General features: G+C 50.0%; 1 protein-coding gene across 1 annotated transcript in view; it reads right to left on the minus strand.

Annotated features, from left to right (window-relative positions):
- LOC144125042 (uncharacterized) overlaps positions 1-23,644 on the minus strand; it is a 34,294-nt gene extending 10,650 nt beyond the window's left edge. Inside the window, exon 1 of the mRNA XM_077658088.1 lies at positions 23,385-23,644. Within this exon, the coding sequence (XP_077514214.1) occupies positions 23,385-23,539 (155 nt within the window). The 5' untranslated portion in view covers positions 23,540-23,644. The remainder of the gene's footprint in view (positions 1-23,384) is intronic.
- Positions 23,645-25,503: the final 1,859 nt, after the last annotated feature.

Raw genomic sequence — 25,503 nt, forward strand, 5'->3', positions numbered from 1 at the left:
CAGGGTTTCCTGGGGCGATGCAATGTGGGCTCGCAGATAGGAAACGGTCACACTCTTCGTTGAATTCGAAGTGTGTGAGCTGGGCGAAGGTGTCTGCAGTCGCCGAAGAAGGTCCCACACCGGTTAGGCTAACTTCAGGGAGTTTTATGCATATTGAGCGGCGATCCGTTTATGGGACTGCATTGCGTGGGGAAGGCATGGAGCCAGCAGGCGACGACGGCACTGATGAGGACCCGGTAGCTAAGTCGGAGTCACCGCAGGCGCCGTAGACATATCGCTTCATGTTTGAAACATGCTCTGGGAAAATGTGGTGCACACCGCATGGTCGATGCTCTGGCAGGTCTTCGAGGCGGTATGTCACGGGGCCGAGTCGGGCAACGACACGGTAAGGGCCGCGGTATCGGGGCAAGAGCTTTGCGGCACGGCCAGTCGCACGGATGGTGCGGCGAACGAGGACCAAGTCACCGGGCCGGAAGGGGGGATGTGGTGGTGCTGCCGCGTTGGCCGCTTGCACACGCGCGTGAGCCGTGAGGAGGTTGCGCTGGGCGTCGAGGCGGGCGGAATGAAGTCGTTGAGCAGATTCAGTTGGTGACGCAGTAGGATGGGGAAGGCCCAACTGCGCGTCGAGAGGGATGGAGGGCGTTCTGCCATAGACGACTGAGAACGGCGTCACATGCGTTGTTTCTTGCGCGGCAGTGTTGACTGCAAAAGCTGCAGCAGAAACAAAACGATCCCAGTTTGTGTGGGACGGAGCGACGTAGGATGCGAGTATATCCGTGAGGGTACGGTTAACACGCTCCACGAGGCCATTGCACTGCGGATGATTGACGGATGTAGTAAAATGCGCAATGCCGAAGGAGCGGAGGGCTCGCTCGAATTCATGGGACATAAAGCAGCTCCCACGGTCCGTGATGAGGCGCCGGGGAACACCGTGCCGAAGAACGAGATGCTGTTCCACAAACGCGACGGCATGAGCGGACGACGTGTCTGGAACGGGCAGTGCTTCGACCCACTTGGAGAAGTAGTCGATCGCAACCAGAACATACCGGTTGCCGGCACGCGTCTTCGGAAACGGGCCCAAATGATCCAGTCCAACCAGCTCGAAAGGTGAACTTGGTGGCGAAAAAGCCTGCGGGGGTGGCTTGGTTACACCTGTGGACGGTTTTCTGTACTGGCATGTCTGGCAGGACGCCACGTGTTCCTTGACATCTCTGGACATATTAGGCCACCAAAACCGCTCCGACACTCGTGCGTAGGTCTTGCCGCGACCAAGGTGACCAGCCGTGGGAGCGTCGTGTAAGGCGCGCAAGATTTGCGACCGCAGTGTTGCCGGCACAACTGGCAACCAGACGGGTGGTCGACCACGGAGCCGCTTCACATGACACAAGAGGTCGTCCTTCATTCGATAGACCCGGCGTAGTTGGCGGAGGCCTGCGCCGGCGGCGGTGCCAAGGGAGTGGATTATGGCAGCAATGGCGGGATCTTGCGTTTGTGCAGTCCTCAGGTCCGCCAAAGCCGTCACGGAACAAGGGTGGCGAGAAAGGAAATCGGCATCTTGATGGGCAGAGCCGCGCCGATGCATTATTGTGAAATTGTACTCTTGAAGTTGCAGGGACCAGCGTGCAATCTTGGCATTCAAATGTTTGGCGGACTGCAGCCAAGTGAGAGCGCTATTGTCCGTGACTATGGTGAAGTGACGGCCGTACAGGTAGGGACGGAACCTCTCGACGGCCCAGACAATGGCGAGGCACTCGAGTTCTGAAGAGTGGCAGCGGCGCTCAACGTCGGAAAGCTGGCGGCTGGCATAAGCTAGGACTTTGTGGTCACCAGACTCGTCTTCTTGCAGGAGGACAGCGCCGAGCCCATCTTGGCTGGCATCCGTGTGGAGGACAATGGGGGCCGATTCGTCGTAATGGGCCAATGTAGGAGGCTCGAGGAGGGCGTGCTTGACGTCAAGAAACGCGAGCTGTTGGGCCTGCGTCCAACTCCACGGTGCATTCTTCTTCAGCAGGGCGGTCAATGGAGCGCTGCGCTTGGCAAAGTCCGGAATGAAACGACGGAAATACGAAGCAAATCCAAGGAAACTTTTGAGCTCCTTGGCGGTGGTGGGAGCTTCGTAAGCTGTAAGCGCTTTTAGCTTTTCAGGGTCGGGACGGATGCCATGCCGGCTCACAACGTGACCCAAGTACGTCACCTCCGCGAAACCGAAGAAACATTTTTTTGGTTTTAAGCGAAGCCCAGCAGAGGTAAGGGCTTCGAGGACGAGTTTGAGGCGTCTCTGGTGTTCTTCAAATGTAGCCGCGTAGACAATTACGTCATCCAGGTAGACCAACGCCATAGTCCACTTCAAATGGCCTAAGACTCGGTCCATGAGACGCTGGAAGGTGGCTGGAGCGTTCGAGAGACCGAAGGGCATACGGTTGAACTGGTAAAGGCCGTCGGGAGTCACGAAAGCCGTCTTTTCCGCATCATCGGGGTGAACAGGCACCTGCCAGTAGCCCGAGAGCAGATCTAGCGTGGAAAAATAACGGGCCCCCTTCAGGCGGTCAAGCGCATCGTCGAGGCGAGGCAGCGGGTACACGTCGCAATTAGTAATAGCATTTAGCTTCCGATAGTCAACGCAGAAGCGGAGTGTTCCATCCTTCTTGCGCACAAGGACGACAGGGGAGGACCAAGGGCTACAAGAAGGGGCAATGATTCCCTGGTCAAGCATGTCGCACACGTGCTGCTGGATGACTCTCCGTTCGGCTGGCGCTACACGGTGAGGTTGGTGATGAACGGGCCCGCGGTTTTCGGTGTTGATCCGGTGTTGAGCCCAGGAAGTGCACCCGAGTTCACCGGCGCTGAGAGCAAGGCAACTGCGGTGCTCGAGCAGCAAGGTCTTCAGAGAGGCGAGCTCCGCGCAGGTCAGGCTGGGTCCAAAGTTAAATTCTTCCCATGATAGGATCGCCGGCGCTGGAGGGTGGGGAGGCGGGGCTTCAGGTTGCAGAGACGCCACTGGTGACCCGGGGTCCAAAACTGAGGCTGTACCCAATTGCGTGCCGGGAGTCAGCGCGAGAGGTACGCTGCTGATGTTGAGTATAAATACGTGGGCCTCTCCCAAGGTAGATGTATACTGGTAGCGAAGGCTCCATAGACGCCCATTGGTCCAAAAAATGGCGGCTCATGGGCACTCCAGCGCCCCCTGGATTTTGGGGGGCAAACTACGCAAACGTGACGTAGAATGACGTCACGCATACGTATGCTTTTGGCGCGAATTATAAAGCGGTCTTTCTGTAGAAACCGCGTTTTCGAGCCCGTATCTCTCGAAGGTTGCTGCCTTTCAGCGCGCCCCAACCTTTGCCAGTCAAATGTGCTCGAGTTCCGGCTAGTTATGGCCTTGTTAATGTGCAATTGGGAAACCTTGATTGGGAACGCAATGAAAGTGACTGGTAAAGGAGGGGCAGCATAGAAAGGCAGCAACACTTCCAGACACTGGCGAAGCATGCATGATTCGTAGTGCAAAGCAAATACTGGTGCTAGTACTTTTGAGAGCTTTTGAGTACAGCAAGGTATGATGCACAAAACACTGGCTCAAGTGCACAGTTCGCAATAGAGTGTACGGCAAGTATGGTTTTCATAGTTCATTGTTTATTGCAGCAACCAAACAAATACAGTCACAAAGCACACCCTTGGCACACAAACAAAAAATACATGTCACAGGCAGCACAAGCAGTATTGTTTAAGTTGGCTAATCATCTCAATAGTCACAGTGCAGATAGGAAAAAGCCCTGAAGTGCCACGAACGTTGTCAGAAAATTGAAAAGTATAGAAAACAATGCTACGACAGCTTCAATTGAAGCAAACATAACATGACATAAGTAGGCGCATCAACACAGACCATAGAGCACACTGGGATTATTCTTCACATTTAATTTCTTCAGCTGAAAGAATATAGCAGGTGCGTTTACATCTGCAAGGCAATGTTAAAGCCAGCTTTAGCACCCTCAAACGTGCTCAACGTAGGAGCAAATACCATACATTGAAAAAGACATGAAGCCAAGTACGCACGAACGGGTTACCGCTATGAAACACGAGCGAACAGCCCGGCGAAACCATATCGAAGCTATCGCGCATACCTAGAGCAGACGACACACCTGTGAAAGTCCAGCGGGAATCGGTGTAGCGTGACACCAATGGTACTATCCACGCTGTCGCAGTGTACCGCCTTGGTGTACCACGGAGCATCGTTTCTTCACATGCCGCAAGCTCATCTTGAAATGAAGCGCTAAGCGCTTCAAAAGAAGAGCGCGAAGCGTGCAAAGACGGAAAAAGACTTCGCACTGGCCGCACGCCGAAGGAAACGACAAAACCGAGAAAACTGCCGCAGCGGTGCAAATCTTACCGAACGGTGACAAAGAAGCGACGTGCAAGGACGACGAAAACTTCGCAAAAGGAGCATTTTGAGACCGGCGAGCTAAATTTATACGCTTTACCAGGCGTGCCATCGCAGACAGCTGGCGATAAGAAATCGCCACTGTGGCCGGGTTAGCCGGGTATCGAAACAAGGCCTGCAAAGACGCGCTGTAATGCACCGCACACTCATGAATAGGGGGCAGGTCAAGAGTGTTGCAAAAATACAAAATTTGCCAGGTTTTAATAAAATGACTTACCTCTTTCATAAAACAAGGTGCTAATATATTTTTTCTTTTCTATTGGCAGATTACATTCCAATTTTGTAGTTTTATCATTTATTTATATGAGTGTTTTGCCCCCCCCCCCCCCCCCCCCCCCATCCTCTGGTTGTGCTGCAGTCGCGCTAAACCACTTTTCGGCCCAGCCTTCGCCACCACTATAAATCCGCCTTGCCTCTCCTTTGAGCACAGGCAGAAGGCTTCGAGGGGAGGTCATCTGACGGGCTGGAGCTGAACACCGGATGGGTTCGAACAGCACGTCTGCTGTGACCGGACTGTCAAGCTTGGCATACACCCACGTTGCCGCACCCGGTGGCAGGGTCACGGCGGACGCCACAGTCACGGTAGTGACGTCGAACGGCTTGACTCGACACGGCCACTTCGTCGCGAGGTCACGCAGAGATGCTGAGGCACGCTTGGTCGCCGACACCAGGGACTGCCACAGGGCGACACCGAGGCTGGAAACCCGGCTAAGCCAGCCCGGCCCACAGAGAGTTCGGCTCGCCCGTGGTTTGGTTCTAGTAAAATTAAGGACGACTCCGGCTTGCTGGCACCACCCGCACCCGAGGACCACTGGCCAAATAGGGCTGTCTGCGACAACAAACTCGGTGGAGATGGTATTTCCGAGTGCTGTCAGGTTGACGACGACACGTCCGACTTGCTCCACAGGGGTGCCGTTAAAAGCTAAGAGCCGGGTTTTGGCGGCTGGCAGAAGCAGGTGGGGCGCGTTAGCAACAAACGATTTGTGCAGTACATTGACAGCCGCTCCAGTGTCAACCAAGGCCTTTACGTGCCGGTCAAGCAGGGCGACGTCGACGAGCACGTAAGGAGCATCAGTGGTAATCGGAGCCGACGAAAGGAGGGGACGCGGAGAACGAAGGAGTGTGGGGACGGAACGGTGCCCCCGGAGTTCCGCCAAATCGTTTCCCGACGTTGGAGGGCCGGCACAGTCCCTCGCGTAGTGTCCCCGCAGGCCGCAGCGGAAGCAGGTCATGCGGACGTCGTTACGCAGGCGTCGGATAGAGGCCGCAGTTGGGGCTGCGGGCCGAGGAGCCTGCACCCGGACGCTGCACTCGGCAGACGGTGGCGACCCCCGCGTGGCCAGCAAAGTCAATTCCGCCTCGATGGCGAGCGCCATGGCGGCGCGGACGGAATCAGGACGGCCAGAGCGGACCAAGCGCTGCACCTCGGGGAGTCGGATGGCGTCGACAAACGCCTCGGTGCCGACCAGGGCCACGGCGTTCTGAGGCGCTCCCGGCAGCGACTGCAGAGCCAGGCGCTCAATGGCGGCGGCGAGGTCCTGGTACGTCTCCCCGGGCTCTTGACGGCGGGCTCGCAGGCGGTGGTACTGCACACGGGGTTGACCTGAGGCACCATAGTGGTCGGCGAGGAGGCCCGCCAGAACAGTGTAAGAGCCCAGCTGGTCGGGCGGCACGTTCTGCAGCAGCTCGGTGGCGCGGCCCCTCAGTTTTGCAACGAGCATCCATGCCTTCATTTGCTCGTCCCAGCCTCTCGCCGCCGCAATACCGTCCAGCTGGATGCGGTAAGCATCCCACGAGATGGTGCCGTCAAATGTGGGCAATTCCACAACGTCCAACGAACACTGCGGCGAGGATGCACCCGCGCCGAGCACGCCATTGGCGGCCACGACCGCAGGCCCAGCGACGGCAGAGCCGTAAACAGCGGCGGCGGGGACGCCCAAAGGCACCTGACCTGTGCTCGGCTCGGCTGGCACCAGGCGACGGAGTTCGCGCCGGAGAGCTTCCATCTCCCCAGCCTGGGCAGTCAGACGGGCCTCCCATGCGTCCATCCGTTGGGTGACTGTATCCAGGAGGCGCTCAACACCGGCGTCCGGCTGCTGCGAAGAGCCGAGCCTCTCCGAGCGCCTAGGCCTAGCGGCGCCGGCCGCCGCGTCGTCGGCGCTATCGGCTGTTGGTGGACTCCTGTCGTCTGGCACGTCGGGTGCTTGATTCTGGGAGCGGGTGAGCGGCATGATCCCACCGCTGCCACCAAAATGTTACGGTGTGGGATGCCACGGGGTGGCCACGGGCCCGCCCAGAGAAATATAGCAGCAGTACGGAGGAGAGCCGGCGAAGCACGACCGGCGGCGGCCAAGCTTTCTCGTTCTATCTCCCTCGTGCTAGAGCCGCGCGCTCGCCGCTCGCGCTCGCTCGCCGCCTCTTCTTTTATTCCCGTATCAATATATATATATATATATATATATATATATATATATATATATATATATATATATATATATATATATATATATATAAAAATTGAATTGAGTGTCTTTAAACTGGAACGAACTGCGTCCCATGCTGACAAGTGGAAGAAATGAGACACTTATAAAAAAAACCACAGCGCAAGTTGCACTGATTGAGTTTTCGAGTAATTTACGAGATACTCGTCTCTTCTGTTCGGTGAGGGTGTCCTCGTCGACGAAATCAAAGGGTTCGCGATCACAACCTGTCCCTCTGCAATATGTCTCACGTGATCTACCTCTGCACTCTACAATCTGCATTAAATGAGACGCCAGCATGATAAATACCAACACAAAAACGCAAACATATTAGCTCCTGGAGAGGGAATAAAAACGAAGTTGAATAGCGCTTCTAAACAACAGTTACTGGGCCTACCTGCTCTAGCATGGAGCTTCCCCAGTTAAGACTCTCGTTTCATTCGCTGCTGATAGCATGCATCTATTGTTGCCGTGTTCCTGATTTCATCAAGACTAATTTGCTCTCGATAACACTGAACAAAACAGAAGGAAAAACGATTAAAGCCTATTTTTTAATTTTAAAGAAGCGTGAAAAGTGCCTCAGCATACCTTCATTATCCCTTGGACAGAAATGTACGGGCTTTTTAGTTGAATGTGTATAGTTTCAACCTGATCAGAGTTTAGTATGCTGTTTCCGACGCTGTTCGATGTTACAGAGGCAGTTATTATCGCCACATTCGCGTTACCAGGCTTTTTAAATACTTGTTCAATGAAATGTTCGCCAATGTACTTCACGTCGTTTTCGGTCATTAAAACCATTGAAACTCTGCGCCCTGTTTGTGTCTTAGGTATACCTTCCTTTGTCGTCGTATTTGTAGTGCAGCTTTACTATTTCCTGTTATGATTCAACAAGTACCACAAAATATTTTGCTTAACACACAGCGCTCCTCGTTGGGGAATTAAAGGGGACAGAGCCAGCGCTCGCGGCGGAGACATCAGAGCTCGCTTCTCCTGCAACGACAAACAGCTCCGAGCAGGTGCTGTTCTGTCGATGGCTTCGATGTCATGTGCGCATGATATGTTTGCGCGTACAATCACGCTGTAGTCCAGAAATGTTGTTCAGAATTCAAACGTATGTAATGTCAATAACGTAATTAAAAAGATCATTTAAAAACAGAGAGGGGAAAAGGAAGACACGTTTGTGAGCAAAGAGGCGGAGAGACAGATTAACGACACCCATACTTTCGCGCTTTGCAGTCACCTGAAGAGTTGTGTTTGCTATCTCACACTTTCAGCTCATCATGTGTTAAACAGCGTTTTCAAACTGCCGCAGCGCTGGTAGTGTTCTCCATGGCCACCTTACAACCGCTGCGGAAGGACCACACGGTCCTCTTTCCTTGCTCAAAGCTCTTACTGCGATTAGCGGCATCTTTCGTGCTATAATACTGCGTATTGATGTGCGCAGCAAATGCAGCATAGAACTGTAGGAAAAGAAAAAAAGGAAACATGAATAATCTAAAACGCTGATTGTCGTTAACCAGCTGGCATCAACGCGTATACCTGGTGCTAACGGTATTCAGTCATTCCGTTCATTCACTTAACGAGCTTCGCACATCACGAGCTGCCTTCGTATACAAGAGAAAGGTCATCATAACGGTATAGTGCAAACAAGAGCCGCTAACAAGGCCGCACTTATAAGCTGCTGCTCCATCCTGCTTTGTACCACTAACGACAGCGCGGCCTCTTCGATCTGCAACGAACGGAAAAGGCTAGATGTAACAGACTTATACTTTAGCACGAATCCCGATCGAGAATTCACGAGCTGAAACACCAAGTCACTTGTAGGAAGTTTTTTGCGTGAGAAACTTCCGACAAAGCACACTTTCCAAGTGAAGTATATGCGAAACTAAGCCGTTATTTTCATAATAATAATAATAATTGGTTTTGGGGGAAAGGAAATGGCGCAGTATCTGTCTCATATGTCGTTGGACACCTGAACCGCGCCGTAAGGGAAGGGATAAAGGAGGGAGTGAAAGAAGAAAGGGAGAGAGAGGTGCCGTAGTGGAGGGCTCTGGAATAATTTCGACCATCTGGGGATCTTTAACCTGCACTGACATCGCACAGCACACGGGCGCCTTAGCGTTTAGCCTTCATAAAAACACAGCCGCCACGGTCGGGTTCGAACCCGGGAACTCCGGATCAGTAGCCGAGCGCCCTAACCACTGAGCCACCGCGGCGGGTAAAAGTCGTTATTTTCACGATGATTCCGCCTGGCGTTCATTGCGTCGCACGCCTGCCAAACATGCCGTAACATGTTTACATAGCTTCTCGACTACAGGGATAGCGCTGCATTTCGGATAAAGACGAAAAGAATTAAATTTCAAAACGAAAAATTGGTTCCTAAGTGGTGGTAGTAAACTTGATCCAATAAATAGCTTTGCGCCCCCCGAGCTGGAAGGCGCCCTTAGTAAAGGGCTTCTACGGGATTAGCTGTTTGCTGCGCCCGCTGAACCAGCCACCTCTGGTCCTCTAGGTTTGAGCTGGACAGCACAGCCTCCCACTGCCCAGGTTGTGGGTTTGGGATCTTCGGGGCAGCCTGCATGCTTTGGCAAGTCCATGTAGTGTGATGTTTTAGGAAAGAAAGGGCACAGTAACTGTCTCACCTCTCGGTGGACACCTCAACCGTGCCATGAGGGAAGAGAAGAAGGAGGTAGTGAAGAAGACAGAGAGATAGAGGTGCCGTAGTGGAGGGCTCCGGAATAATTTCGACCACCTGGGGATCTTTAACGTGCACTGACATCGCACAGCATACGGGAACGTAAAAGGCGGCCATGTGCTATGCGACGTTAGTGCACATTAAAGATGAAAAGATGACAGAAAATATGGAAGGGAAGGTGTGGACAGGACTTTGAGGCAGGCACTGCGAGGGAGCGGCCGAAGGCAGTGCATGAAGGGTAAGCGTCCAACACTGCAACCGCATCCTCCCAATGACGGCAACGATTTTAATCAGCCATCTTCCCTACAACTAAACAAGGAGTGAATGAATTTCAAAACTAAGCTGCCACTGGAGGGGAAAAGGGGAAAGCACTACAAGAAAAGGGGTAGACAGGGCTTTGAGAGGACACCGTGTAAGGCAGCAGATGAGGGTGGCGCCTGAAGAGGAAGTGGCGTACAGTGCAGCCCCCCCCCCCCCCCCCCCCCAAATGCGCCCGGCGGTTTTAATCAGGGCAACGACACTGCACACTACGTGGCCAGATTTCGAGTTTGCGCCAGCTTCGACGGCGGCCGCGACCCGAGCAGCCCCGACTCGAGTGCAATGAAGCGGCCAGCCAGGATTGAGCGCGCGCTTACGCGGCTTGGCGGAAGGGGGGAGGGGGAGGGGGGGGGGGGGGTTGCGGGCCGCCCTAGTTGGCGGAGCAGCTGCGGACCCCGATGACCCGGCGGCGTCACTCACGCGAACAGGCGGCGGGCACTTCATGTTTCACAAAAGGGGGAGGCTATATTATATTCTCCTTTTGTTCTTGGCTCCTCACCGAATGCAGTAGACATAGTGGAAAGAGAGACTTCCGAGTAAGCTGTTCGCTTCGGAATCCGTGCGGCGAACAGTGCCTGAGAGCGTTGGAAAGTAGACATGTCTCGTGCTGAATAATAAAGAACTCAAATTGGATAATAGATATCTGGCGGGAAGCGGCAAAAACGCACTGCCACTCGAGAATGGGCTACGTCCTTGTCTTTAGGATACTGTAATGAGTTACTGGTTATTTGTAAGTATGCATGTATTTGTACCGCACCCTTCCTATAAATGCGCTCTCTATGAGGGTTTTTAACGGTACTTTGAATAAATAAACAGTGCTTCACATTCTGGTGTGCATGCTCTTCGTGAGCAATGCTGTTGGCGTTTTTCGTGCGCTTCTTTAAGCTGTCAGCTCCACACAGGGACACCTAATTTCATTACTTGTTGGCAATAAGATAGCATAAGTAGCTGTTGATGCGTGTACCGGAAGTGACGACACTATCCTCAGGCCACTGGGAATCCCCCCGTCTGGCGACGCCACTTCCCTCCGGCCAATGAGAATGCTCCGGTATGATGACGTCCCTTCCCTGTAGCCAGCGAAAGTGCTCCGGTCTGATGATGTCACTTCCCTTTCGCCAATGGGCGAGTTTTATGACGGTGACGCATTTTTAACTATATAATGACTCATCAATTATGACTGCCTGCCGGCAGTTGGTTTTCGTAGGGCTGCGGGTTTCATGAAAGCCACGCATTTCATGAAACCCGCACCTTCATTGCACCGAATGTGCAGTGAAGATACGTCGGCACTCGTGACGTTGTGATCGCCGCAAAAGCATCCGCGTCAACCACGCATTGTTTCTGTCGTGTTTGGCTATTCATGTTCTCTCTTCTGTATATAGCTGCGCAAACAATCGAGGGAAAAGAAAATTACTAAGGAAAGAACTTCTAGTTCTCTGCCACGCTTTTGTTGCTAAATGAACATTGCTTTACTTCAGTTCTAAGCAATTTACGCAGTTCACGCAAATGTAGATGTGCGTGGAATTGGGTCTTTAGCTCATGTTTCTTTCACAAGACGCTGCAAGCGGCTTTGTGAATTAAAATTTTCCTCAAGAACGAAAACAATAAGAAGCTATAAAAGCAACTGTTATTTTCCTTCTACTGCGCAAAAAGTAAGATTGAGAGGTAGGCTGAAACAAAAAACCGTAAGGAGAAAAACACTGGGCCTTATATGAATGCAGTCTCCTTGGACATACGCGAACGAATAAATGGCTGCTATGTGCTGCACAGGGCAAGCTGGTATCATCAAGCTGAGCCGTGATACAAGGAAACAGATCTGACAGCTCTGTTGTGATTCATGGTCACGGACTGGCTGTCGTAGAGTTTCGCAGGAGCTACCAATAAGCTGCACGACAAAACTGCTTCGAGCTGATTTGTAAGATTTGTAGCTGTGGAAGTGCAAGAGGAACGAATAATGGAAGCACAGTCTCTCTGTCGATGGCTAAGGCCCTGTAATGGGCGACGCAGACTAACGTGTCAAAACATGCCCCGTGCAATGCAACGCCTTCTGAACGAAATGTTGCGAAGAACCGCCGCTGTAGGAAGAGTAAAGTCTCGGACACCATCACGGAATGCATCAGGCTTTTGCAGTGGAGGTATGGGACGCGCCCTACGATAGCGCATGTTGTGATAGCAGAACCACTTGTGGATAGGCAAAAAGCTGGCAAGAAGATCCTGTGGTAACACATTACGATTGAGCTCACGTCTGAGAGCTCTAACTGGGCCACTTTTAACTGTCTGTAATGTGGGAAGGGGTTAGTCCATTCAAAGTTGATTTCTTTTTGGAAACCTTAAAACCAAACAAAAAGAGGTTGCCGATTTCTGGCGCACTTCCTATCCACCGAAAAGCTACTGCCACCGCATTCATCGTCTGATATTTGTGCTTTTGCAGCCGATACCTTCCAATTCCACAACGACATCTCGTTGACATCCTTTACGCGATGTCAGAGCGATGGGCAGAAAGAAAAAAAAACACGCATCTAAGAAACTGCTGTGTTTGGTTAGCGCGCACCTAACGACGCCCGCGTGTGTTCCCTCCCTATGTAACGAGAGCACGTGTCACCGCACGCGCCTACCGACGGGAGGCGGACACAGGCGCATCGCGAGCACCGACAACGGGAGAACGTTATGCACGTCGGAAGAAGAGAGAGCGAAAAAAAAAGAAGAGAATGTCGCCGCCCATCCAAGCGTGACAACACGCACGCGCCACTCAACGAAGAAAGAAAGAAAAACAAAAAGAAAGAAAAAAGAAAGAACGAGTCTGCCACCGCCTCCCCCGCGTTGTGTCAGCGGCGCGCAGGCCTCAATTCGGAGAACGCGGTAGCCGATGGAATTTCCCGGATGTGGGAACTTGACTGGACAATGCGGACCGCGCGGTAGGTCGGGAAGTGCGGGAGCGCAGTGGCGGGGACGCAAGGGCGACCTTGCCATTGAAGAAGGCCTTTAAAAAAAAGGCGTCCTTGAGTTCTCAACAAAGGCGGACTCAAACACATACACATAAAGAGAGAGAGAGGCCGCCATGTTGCTCTTCCTGCGTCCGCGGCGTGCGACGCTCTGCCTCCGTCAGCCGTGTCGCTTTGTTTATAATTGGCCGCGCGGCGGATCGTTCTTGCGTAACGGTTGCCATTCACCGCGGGTGAGGGGGAGAGCGCGCGCCGGTTCGTCACGCCATGTACAGCGGCGTACCCCTACGCGGGGCTTCTCTGCTGCTGGCGTGGAGCCGGGGCCCAGAGCAAAGTTGCTTTGTTGCACGCGAGGCGACAGTTGAAAAGGCTTGCCGACAGGTGCCGCTCCGTTCGCGCCTGAAGGGCAGAGGGGCAGTATCATTCTGTTACGAAACGGAGCGGCCAAATTAAGCTTTACTGGAGAAACCGGAACGGATCGATTACGTCGGTGTAAGTGCATTGAAGCACGCTAGGAGACAGAGGAAAGCGGAAGACAGAACATCTGGAAACGGTGCGATGAGCTATTTGGGGCCTCAAAGCGACGAAGCCGCGCGAGCTTGCAGTTACTCTTCGGTCACTTTGCGAAGAGTGGTAGTCTCGGAACACAATGTACACTGAACACGAGCTTGCACTGTTAAGAAACCCAGTCTCGGCGTCGAGTGACCATTACGATGTCATAAATTCTGGCGCCGATGTGAACTAAGGTGCTGACGAGGAATTTTTTTTTTTTTGAAACTAAGCGATAACACAGAGTCTAAAAAGTACGGCACACGAATTGAAATTTAAAGGGAAAAGAAAAAAAAAGTGGAGCATCATCTCTTGCTATCAACGGGTGTTGCCAGAGCTGTTTCGTCTGGTACGCAACGTTCCTCGTGTGATGCCAACCTGTGTAGATAGACGCAGTTCGTTTCTGCTTGTCGTGTGATTTCATTTTGCAATCCGTCATCACTTTGAAGACCGTTTGAGTCTACTCCCTAGCTGTTTAATAAAAGGTCAGAAGCATGTTTGTCGAACACTAAGTCCACAGTATGAGTATGGAGAAAGGGGAACAGGGTAAACAATACAAGAAAACACAGTTGCGATGTATGATGACGTGGACATCGCACAGGGGGAGCGGTTCTGTCACATAAATCGCATGACCGGCATGAGCTATTATCGTCATCACGACACCCGGGATACTTATCAGTGTGTTCTTGCTGTCGCTGTGTTTGCTTCTGCCATCAAACGGGTGGTTCTTGCCCTTTAAATCCTTTCCTACTTTTCCAACCTCTCCCTTCAAGTATTGCAGCTAGCACAGTCTGGAAAGACTACCCAGCATCTACTTCATTCAGAAGAAGTGACCTTAGATGACTTTCCTTTTAATAATAAATGCTGGGACTTGCATATCAGCCAGATACCCCTGTCCACTTTCACTCCCTGCTGCACAAGATCTAAAGGTGACTAACACATGTCAGGTAAGAATATATTTACACACTGTCGGAATGCATGGAAAGCTTTTTCAACATCTCAGTCGGTAGAACTGAATGGAAAGCACGCATGGCAAGTACTGAGTTCCCCATGTGCGGAAGACCCCTTACGAACATAGAATATCCGAGGGCCTTGATATCAAGTCTAAGGAGAGTGCGATCAGCAGGTGCACTCTTACTGAAGTTCCAAATGCGTTCAAGCTAGTAGCCGGGACTGGAGTGAAACTTTTCTGAAAAAGTCTGGCATGTGTCATCTGGCACACATTTATTCGCCGATGAGTGTGTTATTTTTCGCGAGACTGAAAACGATAATGATATTATCAACCTACAGCGCGAACTTGCGGCTATAGTTAATTGGTGCAATCAACGACTAACGGAACTAAACTTTAACTAATATAAAGTCATGCGTGTCACCCGTACTGCTGATCTGCCTCTCGTATACTACCGAATGACACTGCACTTGAAAGCGTGAATTCTTATAAATACCTAGGCATTCACATTACACCTAATCGAACTTGGAGGCTTCATATAGATTACGTAATCAACAACGCTAACAAAACGCTAGGTCATCTGCGACATAATTTTTCTCGCCATCCTCCCAACAGCGGTCTGGGATCCTAGCTATGACCACTTAGTTACTTCGCTTGAACGCGTTCAGAATAACTATGCTCGTTTCATTCTTTCTAACTATCACCGACGAGCAAGTATAACGGGAATGAAAACTAATCTGAGTCTTCCATCACTGGCTTCGTGACGAAATGTTTGTCGGCTAGCCCTATTCCACGAGCTATATTATCATACCATCTTGCACAATAATTTTTTTCATAGACCCTATTACACATCGCGTTGCATTGATCATAGCAATAAAGTTGCTATCCCCTCATGCACAACAGTTTCTTTCTTACGCTCGTCTGTTCCCCGTATCTCTAAGGATTGGAATGATATTCCTAATGAAATTGTATCTATTTCTGATATAAATAATTTTCGCAAAGCTTTGCCTTGCGTTGTTTAAACACTAACAGTTTTTTATGCACAAATAAATGTATTGTCTATTTCTTAGCTAACATTGTATATATAGGATCAATCATTTATATACCCCCTTCTTCACATTCTTTTATGTGCATTTCTTTCTGCCCACTCCCATCTGCAATGCCTGTACCGCTTTGAGGGTGAAAACAAATAAATATATAAATAAATATTTCAGAAGCAAATTCTTCCATATGCATTGCTCAATAAACTAAGCGCTAAGAAAAATTGAAATATTTTGGATGCAGAGCGTTGTTCAACATATTGCAAAATGTAGCATATGTGGAACACCGTTCTCATACTTGCATCTGGAACACCGTACCGCTTATACCCCGAAGAATGACATGTGGAATCGCGTTCCACGTGCCTGGGCAAGCTGCTCGGCCTGGTCTACTGTCGACTTATCCAAGGCTTCGATGCCTGGCTCGCTGCTATGAGGACACGCCCAACTCCATCGACAGTATCGTGCCTCCATGCTTTCGACGACCTGATCGCTGATGCGGTGGCATTACTGGGCAGCTTTCAATTCAGTCACAAGAACAATCCTGTAAATTAATCATCGTATGTGTCCCCAGGTGGCGTACAACTATGACCTACTAAATTTTCATGGTTGATAATGAACGCCGAGGGCAAAAACTGTGCAGTCCCAGGATTTAAACTCGATGATACCTTCTGATGTGGGGCTTCAGAGTTTGTATAATTGTTTTTTTTTTGAGGAAAGGAAATGGCGCAGTATCTGTCTCATATATCGTTGGACACCTGAACTGCGCCGTAAGGGAAGGGATAAAGGAGGGAGTGAAAGAAGAAAGGGAGAGAGAGATGCCATAGTGGAGGGCTCCGGAATAATTTCGACTACCTGGGGATCTTTAACGTGCACTGACATCGCACAGCACACGGGCGCCTTAGCGTTTTTCCTCCATAAAAACGCAGCCGCCGCGGTCGGGTTCGAACCCGTTAACTCCGGATCAGTAGTCGAGCGCCCTAACCACTGAGCCACCGCGGCGGGGCTTCAGTGTTTGCATGCCAACACATCTGTTTGAAATTCCGTACGGTTTGGCTATGCATACAACTTACACTAAGAAGCCAAGAACTCGACTCGCAATGCGTTAACCCTCTGCTGCCGATGCACTTGCAAAAAGCTAATGGACAAAGGGACGAGAGACAACGAAATATGGACTGAACGCAGACTGCTTTTATTTAGCAACCCAGCAGCATCACAAGCATGCATGGTGGCGAGGCAGCAGCGCGAAGCGCTATATCATAAATGATGCACATACAAACGAGAGGCGCCATATCGGCGAAGCACCTGCTGAGTTCTGTCGCTCTCCAGTTGCGCAATCCTTATCAGTGGGAAACAATTTCCATTCGCTGCCTGACGACTGAATACAACGGAAGGAAATCACGACAAAAAATAAAACGAAAAAGGCAGAGAAATATCGATTTTGTTTCTCTCTCTCCTTCCCCAATTTTCATTTCTCCTTTTCTCTGTCGGTCTGGCTAGGTGCCAGCATAAAAGCCCGCGTGGAGCCCACAGAGCGTTCAGAGAGAGCGTTTCCGTGTTGAGACATGCTCCAGTTGCAGTTCTCGGGACGACGCCAGCGTGCACGTCCTTGGGCTTCGGCTGTGGTGGACACACCATGCGACGATTAGGGCGCTCGACCACCGGGGAAGAGAGGGGGGGGGGGGGGTGCTGGAACAGAGCCCCTCTTTTCCTTCTTTATCTCACCGTCACGTATTCGCGCTCGTACACCCGCGGCGCGCGCTCTGCTCCGAGCGCTGCCTGCCAAGGTCAAACACTGCCGTGGTTGATATAGCAGCAGCGGGAGCGGGCCAGATGCAGATGCGCCCGCCTACGGCGCCGCCGCAGCGGCCTCGGGCTCAGCCCCGTTACGCTCACTAGCGCGTACAAGCGCACGCTGGGAAGAAGAGGGGGGGGGGGGGGGGGGTGGTTAGTGCCGCGGAGCAATGGCATGCAGTATAATGGTGTTTCTGTAGCGCGACGAAAAAGTTGAGACGCGTTGAGCAGTTTTACCGAGACGAGCTGCCGTTATCGAGTTGAAACCGCCCCCTCACGCACGTGTTGGCCATGTTCTTTCGCCTCGCTCGATTTACGTTTGTGTCATGATCATCTACTGAGAGGCGTGCTTCTTTACTGGAGGCGGGTCTGAAAACGGATGGTCAAAGAACGAATCAATCGACTTCTCCTACCGTTTTTTCTTTTTTTTTCCGCGGATGGAAAAGAGGTTTTCATTTTCTGTTTGCTCCCTGTAGCCACAAGAGATGCAGCTCGGCGCTGTGCTTTCACTAATGTGCAGGTATTGCGACCGCGGACGGCAGCAGCATTTGCAGCTTAGTGAAAGTACAACCACACTATTGCCAAACAAGAAGGCAGCCAGCAGTACTACCGCTGATTGGTTGAGCTTACCCGCTGAGGTTACAAAGGTCTTAATTACGTTCGCACCAAGAACGCTGACGTGTTTTGAGCAAAACAAGTATTCTATTATTTTCCTTTAGTTTAGCGCCCTTGCATTCCAACAGTCACATGTGCTGTGTATCGAAATGGTGGACAAGCCATTACTCTTTTATTCCTCTTTCGCTAGGCACAGCCGCCACGGTGACTCAGTGGTTATGGCGCTCGGCTGCTGACCAGAAAGACGCGGGTTCGATTCCGGCCGCGGCGGTCACATTTCGATGGAGGCGAAACTCTAAAGGCCCGTGTACTGTGTGATGTCAGCGCACGTTAAAGAACCCCAGGTGGACGAAATTTCCGAAGCGCTTCACTACGGCGTCCCTCATAGCCTGAGTCGCTTTGGGAAGTTAAACCCCCATAAACCATAAACCAATCTTTCACTAAGCACTGCAAATTATTTAGATAATTGAAATTCTCAACGAGAACTCAGCCTTAATTTTGTTTTCGCTAAGTTAGCTGCGCATTGGAGCAAAAAACTTGCAGGTTAATAACTAATTCAAATAGGGCGTTTCTTTATGAAGTAGGTGCAGCCTCTCTCAAAAATGTACGGTTCTATAAGTCCTGTTTCCGGGAGGGAGTGTGGGGATTGAGGCCGAGAATTCCTCTCCCCTTCGAGAGATTTGGAGCGCTTACAATTCAAAACGAAAGCTACGCAGCATGGCCCAGAAATAAACCCCTTGGGGATTAAGTGGAATCGGGACTTTTAAGTGGAAACAGGAGGCTGTGGTGACTTCTGCAATTTGCAGGATATGTTTCAAACACACGCGAGTCGTGACAACTGCTCTTGCTTTATGCTGTTCACGGTGTGTCTTAGACATAGATAGTCTCACAGTTCCAGAGCCAAACAGAAAGGGTGCGTACTCCCTGACTTTAACGACACCGCAAACCAGTATATAGACGGTATGCTTCGAGATTTTGGTCATTGCTTGCAGTCATCGTGTAGCACCGGTTCCAGTAAGGGCGAAAAAATTTAGTATAAATATCCTTAAGCGAAGGATATCGAAGAAAAAATGCTTGCGGCGTAAAAGAATGTCTTCGCGTCAAGTCCTAATTCGGATCCGCATATAAATCCCTAATGCAAAGAGCTTACACAAGGTGCTCGCCGTTTGATTTCTGCTTGACGTTCTTTCAAAGATTTCAGCTTCTGTGTCGAAACACCAGACCGCTTCAACCAACTGACAACTCCCGAAGTGGGAAGTATATCTTGAAACAGGAGTTTCTTGGTGCTGAATCGAATGCTGGCCAGTGATTTTGATGAGTTTGCACAGTGAGGCCCGAGCTATTTGGAAACCAGTTCATACAAATGGCCTGAATAAAGCACAAAGAGACAGCTCTTGTTTCACTCATTGTAGGCAGTCTCATTGAGGACCCCATCGTTTGCATTCACAGGCCACTGTATGACACTAGACGAAGTAATCAACTGTCACATAGAGGAAACAATGTTGCGGTAGGTTAAAGAGATTAAATCATGAAAATGCACCTGTCTGAAATTAGCGCATTTAAAATTACCTGAACACGCCTCATGATTCCAATCTTTACACTTTATCCGCGCCTATGCTCACGCACTAGGGCTCTCTGGGTTTAAATTTTCTCACTAAGTCCCGTATTCGTGGATGAGCTAAAGCGATTAATTGAGTTCGGTGTGACGTGACCGGCACCCGGAGGACTTCACTAATATTCCGAGCAACTCGGGCGCATCGGCGTGTTTTTTACAAAACCCAGAAAATAATCACAAAATAGAACGGCTGCTTCATTAAAAGCACGACCGCAGCATGCAAGCATAAGAAGAAAAATAAATTCGCGAACAAAAATAATAATAAAGACAACAACGTACGACGAGTAGAAGCGAACCATAAATATTAAAACATTGCCAGCCGGGACGTACAAGAAAACCTCTCTTTCCGCCCACTGACGCTGTAGTACAGAAAGAAGGAAGCACGTGGGAACCACTCAACCAAATCTCAACGCTTCCGCAAACAGCCGGCGATGGTGGGCTTCCTAGCAAGCTACTTCTTTGTGCAGTGAAGCCAGCTTTCACGAGGAACCCCTCCATGATCTGTTTGAGGGAGTGGCACAGACTTTTTGAGGCCTTCGCAGACGGCGCGCGAATCATTGTGCGAGTCACGTCGATGCACCGCCTCCCTTCGTCTGCCCCTTTCTCTCTACACTCACCGCTTTCCTTCTTGCTACATACTTCTTTTATGTTCTCTTTAACACGGGCCGAAGCGAACAGCCCCGGTTCGCCAAACCTCGGGGAAAAATGAAATCGATAAGAGCGATAGGCGCGACACTGAAAGCATTCATGATGTATGAATGGCCTTCCCTTTGCCGTTGAAACGTGGAAAGCAGGCCACTAGCTTTCACACTTTGGAAAAAGACTCATGAGGTAACACTGAGCTACAACTCGCATCTTATTCGTCACGAATCGAATCCCATTTTAAATTTTGCTCTTATTGTTGAGTATTTGTTACAAACGCATAAGGAAATCGTCTGAGCCCTTAGCCGCCTTGGATAGTTAATGGCCCATGCTAATACGCTAGCGAAACGGCACGATACAGGCACATGCTGGTGACTTTTCAAAGCAGGATATTACGTACCGCGAGAACAGCAGCAGAACAACAGCAGCAACTGAAAGTGTAATCTGCAAAATCGTGGCATCCGCTGTTAGTATGAAAGAATGAGATACCATATACGTGGTCAGATCAGTAAAGAAAACAAAACTTCAATCTAAAGGTATGTCTGCTAATTATGTTGGTTATAAGGGTGAGGTGTGTAAAAACGGTTTCATACCTGGGGCGGATAATAAGTTTGCCACAAGGGAGAGGCTTTGGTTGTCCCAAACCAAACCACCGGCATACGCATTCGATCTTCTGCCACATATATTGCGAATGAATGGTTAGTGTAACTTTTTGAATAATTTTTGTATCACAAAGTGGCCAGACAAATGTGGACGTAGTAGCGGACCATTATTGCCTATTATATTCCGAACTAAACGTCATACTCCATTATATTGCACCCCAATAAAGGGCACTGTCGTTAAGTTTTTCAGCTCTGGGGCAGAACGGGCATTAGTTTTGCTACATGTCATTATACGCCCCTTCTGTCTATGTACGACGAGAAAAAAATTGCTGGAGCGTACTGGATGCTCACACGCTTCCTCCCTCATCCTTCTATTTTCTGACAACATCTGCGAACTTTACTTACGACACATGTAGTGTTGTGTACACAAGACAGATTACACTACGTGATTAGTTCTGCTTGTGTGAACATTTCAGATTTTCCTCATTTGGTCTTCACCGCAAGCGACACCTCGCGTGTACACCTATGCGTTAAGTTAGCCCATTAACGCATGGAGCCTGCGAGCAGCTATGTATTGCTGCGATTGTGTTGCGCCAGAAAATGCTCACCACGAGCTGTGGTGTATGGTGTGCAAAGCTTGAGCTTGAGAAGCAGCTAGTGTTCTGACACTGCCTTCATATGTTTCTTTATGCTAGTTTAGAGTTTTTGCAGTATATTTATCCAATGCGTATACCAAAATTTATTTTCTTTTGATTTATTTTGTGGACCTGAGTCAAAAGAACGGATCGAAGTTTTAAGTTTAGTACATATGCTGTTTTTATTTATTTTTTTCCAGGATTATGTCATTTCAGCTTCAAGACACGTGCATCACCCTGTTAATCACCCGCGAGTTTCTGTTCTTTAGCAGCTGTTTCCAAGCGTGTAGCCATTCACGGCAACGGTTTGTTGCGGGGTCAATGTCCGCACGGGCTCTGCGCGCAGGTGTTGTTGATTTGACAAGGAAGAGCAGAAGAAAAAAAAGAAGTCCACTCACGCTACATTTCAGTATCACAGTCGGACAACAGCCTGCGGGCTTGCCCTAGCCAACTACACGGCAATGGGTCGATGAGACTCCCTTTGAGCCCGCGTTATCGTGTCGCAGCTTTCGGCTAGCAAGAGCAAGGACTTAGCTCTAGTCTTGCAAGCAAGTGCAGAGGAGGAAGCATTGTTTAGTTCTGTGTCGTAGTGAAGGAAAGTGCACCGCAATCGGTGAATATGTCAGTCAACATTGCAGCATAAATAACATACTTGAATTGCTTTAGAAGCATGAAGTGAACATCGAGACAAAACGCTGCCTCGCGCGAAATTTAATGAGCATGAAATAAACAAGAAATAGAAAAGCCGCATGTTTAGCATGTTGACAAGAGTGCGGAAACTTTACTGTGCTAAAGTGAAAAAGAAGAAGTACTGTACAAATTCGGACTTTTAAGCGTGTTACTATAGATATGCAAGCACAGTCGACGTGCATGCTTGATTGCTCTTGATAAAATATACTGCGTTTGCATACCATCTCTTTTGGGCAGCAAGAGTTATATATCACTAGTAAAACTACGAATTAAACACACAGGCTACGAATGTTAGAAAAAAATCTTGCATTCGCAAAAAAAAAATGTTTACGAGAGACTGCGCACGCAGTCGCTCTCAGTGCATGCACAGTACATCTCCTTTCTCTTTTCTCGCTGAGAGGATAGAAGCTTGGGGTTAATTCATTTTAAAATGCTGTTTAACTAACTGAACTTATATTGTTACAAATTATTCCGAATGCCAGCGCGATCTGACTAAGAGAACCAAGTAAACGATGCGGCAGCTGTCGCATCAATGATACGACAAAAACTTGAGGAGCACAAGCCAAACGAATAAATATGTAGTAAATCTTGCATAGAGTCATTCTTGTTGAACATTACTTTGTTTCGCCGACCGCACATCTGCACCTATTTGCGTATTTGTTTACAAGCAGAATTAAAGAAATCTTGGATGCTGTAAAACACATCGATGCTCCGAGCCTCTAATCACAGCTCTATGACCGCCACCGCAATTCTCGAGTGAGCAAGTCCAGAGAGGTGAAAGAGCAGACGGAATACAATTACGAGTCAGGTGCTCAGAGTGCGCAGACCAAAATAGCAATACTGGAGGCGCTTTAGGCCCGAACAAATAAGTTATTCAGCACAGACGAAATTGCCTGACACCCTGAACCGAACGATTTGCTGGCGTGTCACAAGGTAATCATGCGGTGTGAAGCTCGCAGGGCAAACTGTATGCACATATACACCCGCAATGTTTACAAGTTCCGACCCCCGAAGCTTTGATGCTTCATTATTTTCTTTCATGCTTACACATACAGGCACACGTTTTGCACTACGAAGGCCTTAACATACATGAACACGGATCTCTTTGAACAACAGAGGAGCTCTCTGTCTAAACCAACGGCGCAGTTTCGCTGCCAGCTGGGGTTCTAAGCTTCGGACACAGCATAAAAGCAAGGCCGGACCAGCGCTCAGCGTTGCTATTGTTTTCACAGTTTCCGCTGCCTTAACAACGTCGGTGAGTTAGTAAACCTCTTTCGACGCGCGGGCCTCGATCGGGCGTTATTACGGCCTCGGCTCACAGGTAGCGTCGCGCTGCCTCGCCGACGCCTCACGTGACGTCCGACGTGTCCGCCCAGCGGTCGAACTCACCCGCATGTGCAGATCTGACAGACGCACTGCTCCTCTTTCTCGAGCACCACATCGTCGTCGCCCGGACCCTGGGACGGCTGCTTGGACCGTTGCGGCACAACCCGTTCCCGTTGCTCGACCCGGGCCGGCCGTTCCAGCTCCACTTCGCGTGACATGGCGCCGTCGGTGTCGTCGTCACAGGACGGCGCGCCAACGCGCTGTGTGCGACACACGCACGCACACTGGCAAGCGAGCGCGCCGCTCGCGCAGTTCGCGACTCCCGAAGCCCTTAGCGGCACGCCCCCTCCTTCTCCCCCTCCTCTCCTTCCTGTCGCGCACGCCCTTTCCCTCGAAGCGCCTGTACGCGTCCTCCTTTCCACAAGCGCGCGCACGCACGCGTATCCCGGGGTTACCAATCGTGCGGCGCCTACTGATGCCGCATGTGGGTCATTGGGAAAACGCGGGCTACGCAGAAAACAGTTTTCATTTATTTCACTCGCTATACCTGGCCGGAGGAGGGCGCACGGTTCGGGAAGTACGGCGTTGGGGGAAGAACCGAAGGTCTCCCGTATATGGGGAGCGTGCGACGCCGACTGGGACGACACCCTTTCACATTTAGCGGGTAATCTTCTCGGGTACACCTGGTAATTGTTTGGACCATTAAGCAAAGGTCACCGCCGCTCAGGGTGCGATTCTGTCCCGTGTCGCTATATCGGCAAGGCCTTTTACCACATGCGTGTAATATATGTTGTCGGCCGACTATAATCTTCGTGAAAAACACGCCCACAAAGCTTTTAGCCCGTACAAGGACAGCACGGCCTCCAACAAGGGGCCACGTTTGCTTGGCATCATTTTCAATGTTCCAAAGTTTGAAACAAAACCGGCCATGCGTACATTATCGGTGAGAAGCAATGTTACTTACGGTGATTGCAGTGATCTGTTTAATTCACACGTTACAGTTAACGGCGATTGCAGTGATAACTCTGTATAATTAGCTTGTTAGAGTTACCGTAAAGGAAGTGACGTAGCTACATTAGTATGAAAGCATGCAATGAAATAACTTATCAACCCAAACCGTGCAGACCACTTGAAAAATTAGCAAGGCAGGCGGAGCGATATAAATCCGTGTATCATAATAAGGAATAAAAATAGCAATCAGCTTTTTCAAATATTCAAATTTTTGAAAAATTTCTGCTTGTCCGGGGCTTGAAACCACGACAACCGCGATACGACAGTACTCGCTGTAACAATCGAGGAAACTATGAACAACAGAACGCGACAGGACGAGGTCGTTTGTCATTCGCTAGTCGCTAGGAATCATGTTACTCCAGGGCGCTTACTGGGAAACGGCCAATATGAGCACGTTTCAGATAGGAGGGGAAGTAATAGCGTCGTTCTTAACTCCAAGCGGAAGCTACGCAACGGAAGTAAACGTCGCAATTTTTCTCATTTCTTACCTATTTCATCTTCGGGGATTGCTCCACGTATATGCCCAAGAAGTTTAAACAAATGTTGCGTGCGTTCCATTTTTCCTTGCACCTTGCTTTGAATGATATTTTTCACTCGCCAAGTACGTTTGTGAGTTAACGTTTATTAAGATTAAGGTTGGTTAAGGTCTTCCTTTGGGAGTTCCGCTCACACGTCATTATTTTCTAGACGTTCATTCTGCGCGAAGGGGGATTTTTAAGAATTCACCTTCCTGTTTGTTTTATGGTTTATACGACGGCCAGTTACACCACAAACAAGGGTTTGAGAAAAATAAAAACTATAATGGCGCCACCTTACGCAGCTCCCGCGCAAATATTAACAGATACACTTTTGCAAGTAGTTAGAGGTAATAAGAAACGCGTTACAGTTTACAGTTTACCAATAAAAATAACTGGTTACAGCGGCAACCCGTTACGAAATCTAAGGTTTGACGGAATCTCGTCTGGTCGGATAGTAAGTTCATTCCAACAGGAAACAGAAGACGCCGACCAAGGGTTTGGGTAAAAAGAATTTGCGCCTTCCATACGTAAGCCTTGGTCACTGAACACTATGCTTGAGAAGCATTAAGTACGTTTTAATAATCGTGAAATGTACTCATGCATCGCTTCTCAAGCGTAGTGTTCAGTAACCAAAGCTTCCGTATAGAGGCCGA

Source organism: Amblyomma americanum, chromosome 3 (genome assembly GCF_052857255.1).
Source record: "Amblyomma americanum isolate KBUSLIRL-KWMA chromosome 3, ASM5285725v1, whole genome shotgun sequence".
Classification (NCBI taxonomy): Eukaryota; Metazoa; Arthropoda; class Arachnida; order Ixodida; family Ixodidae; genus Amblyomma; species Amblyomma americanum.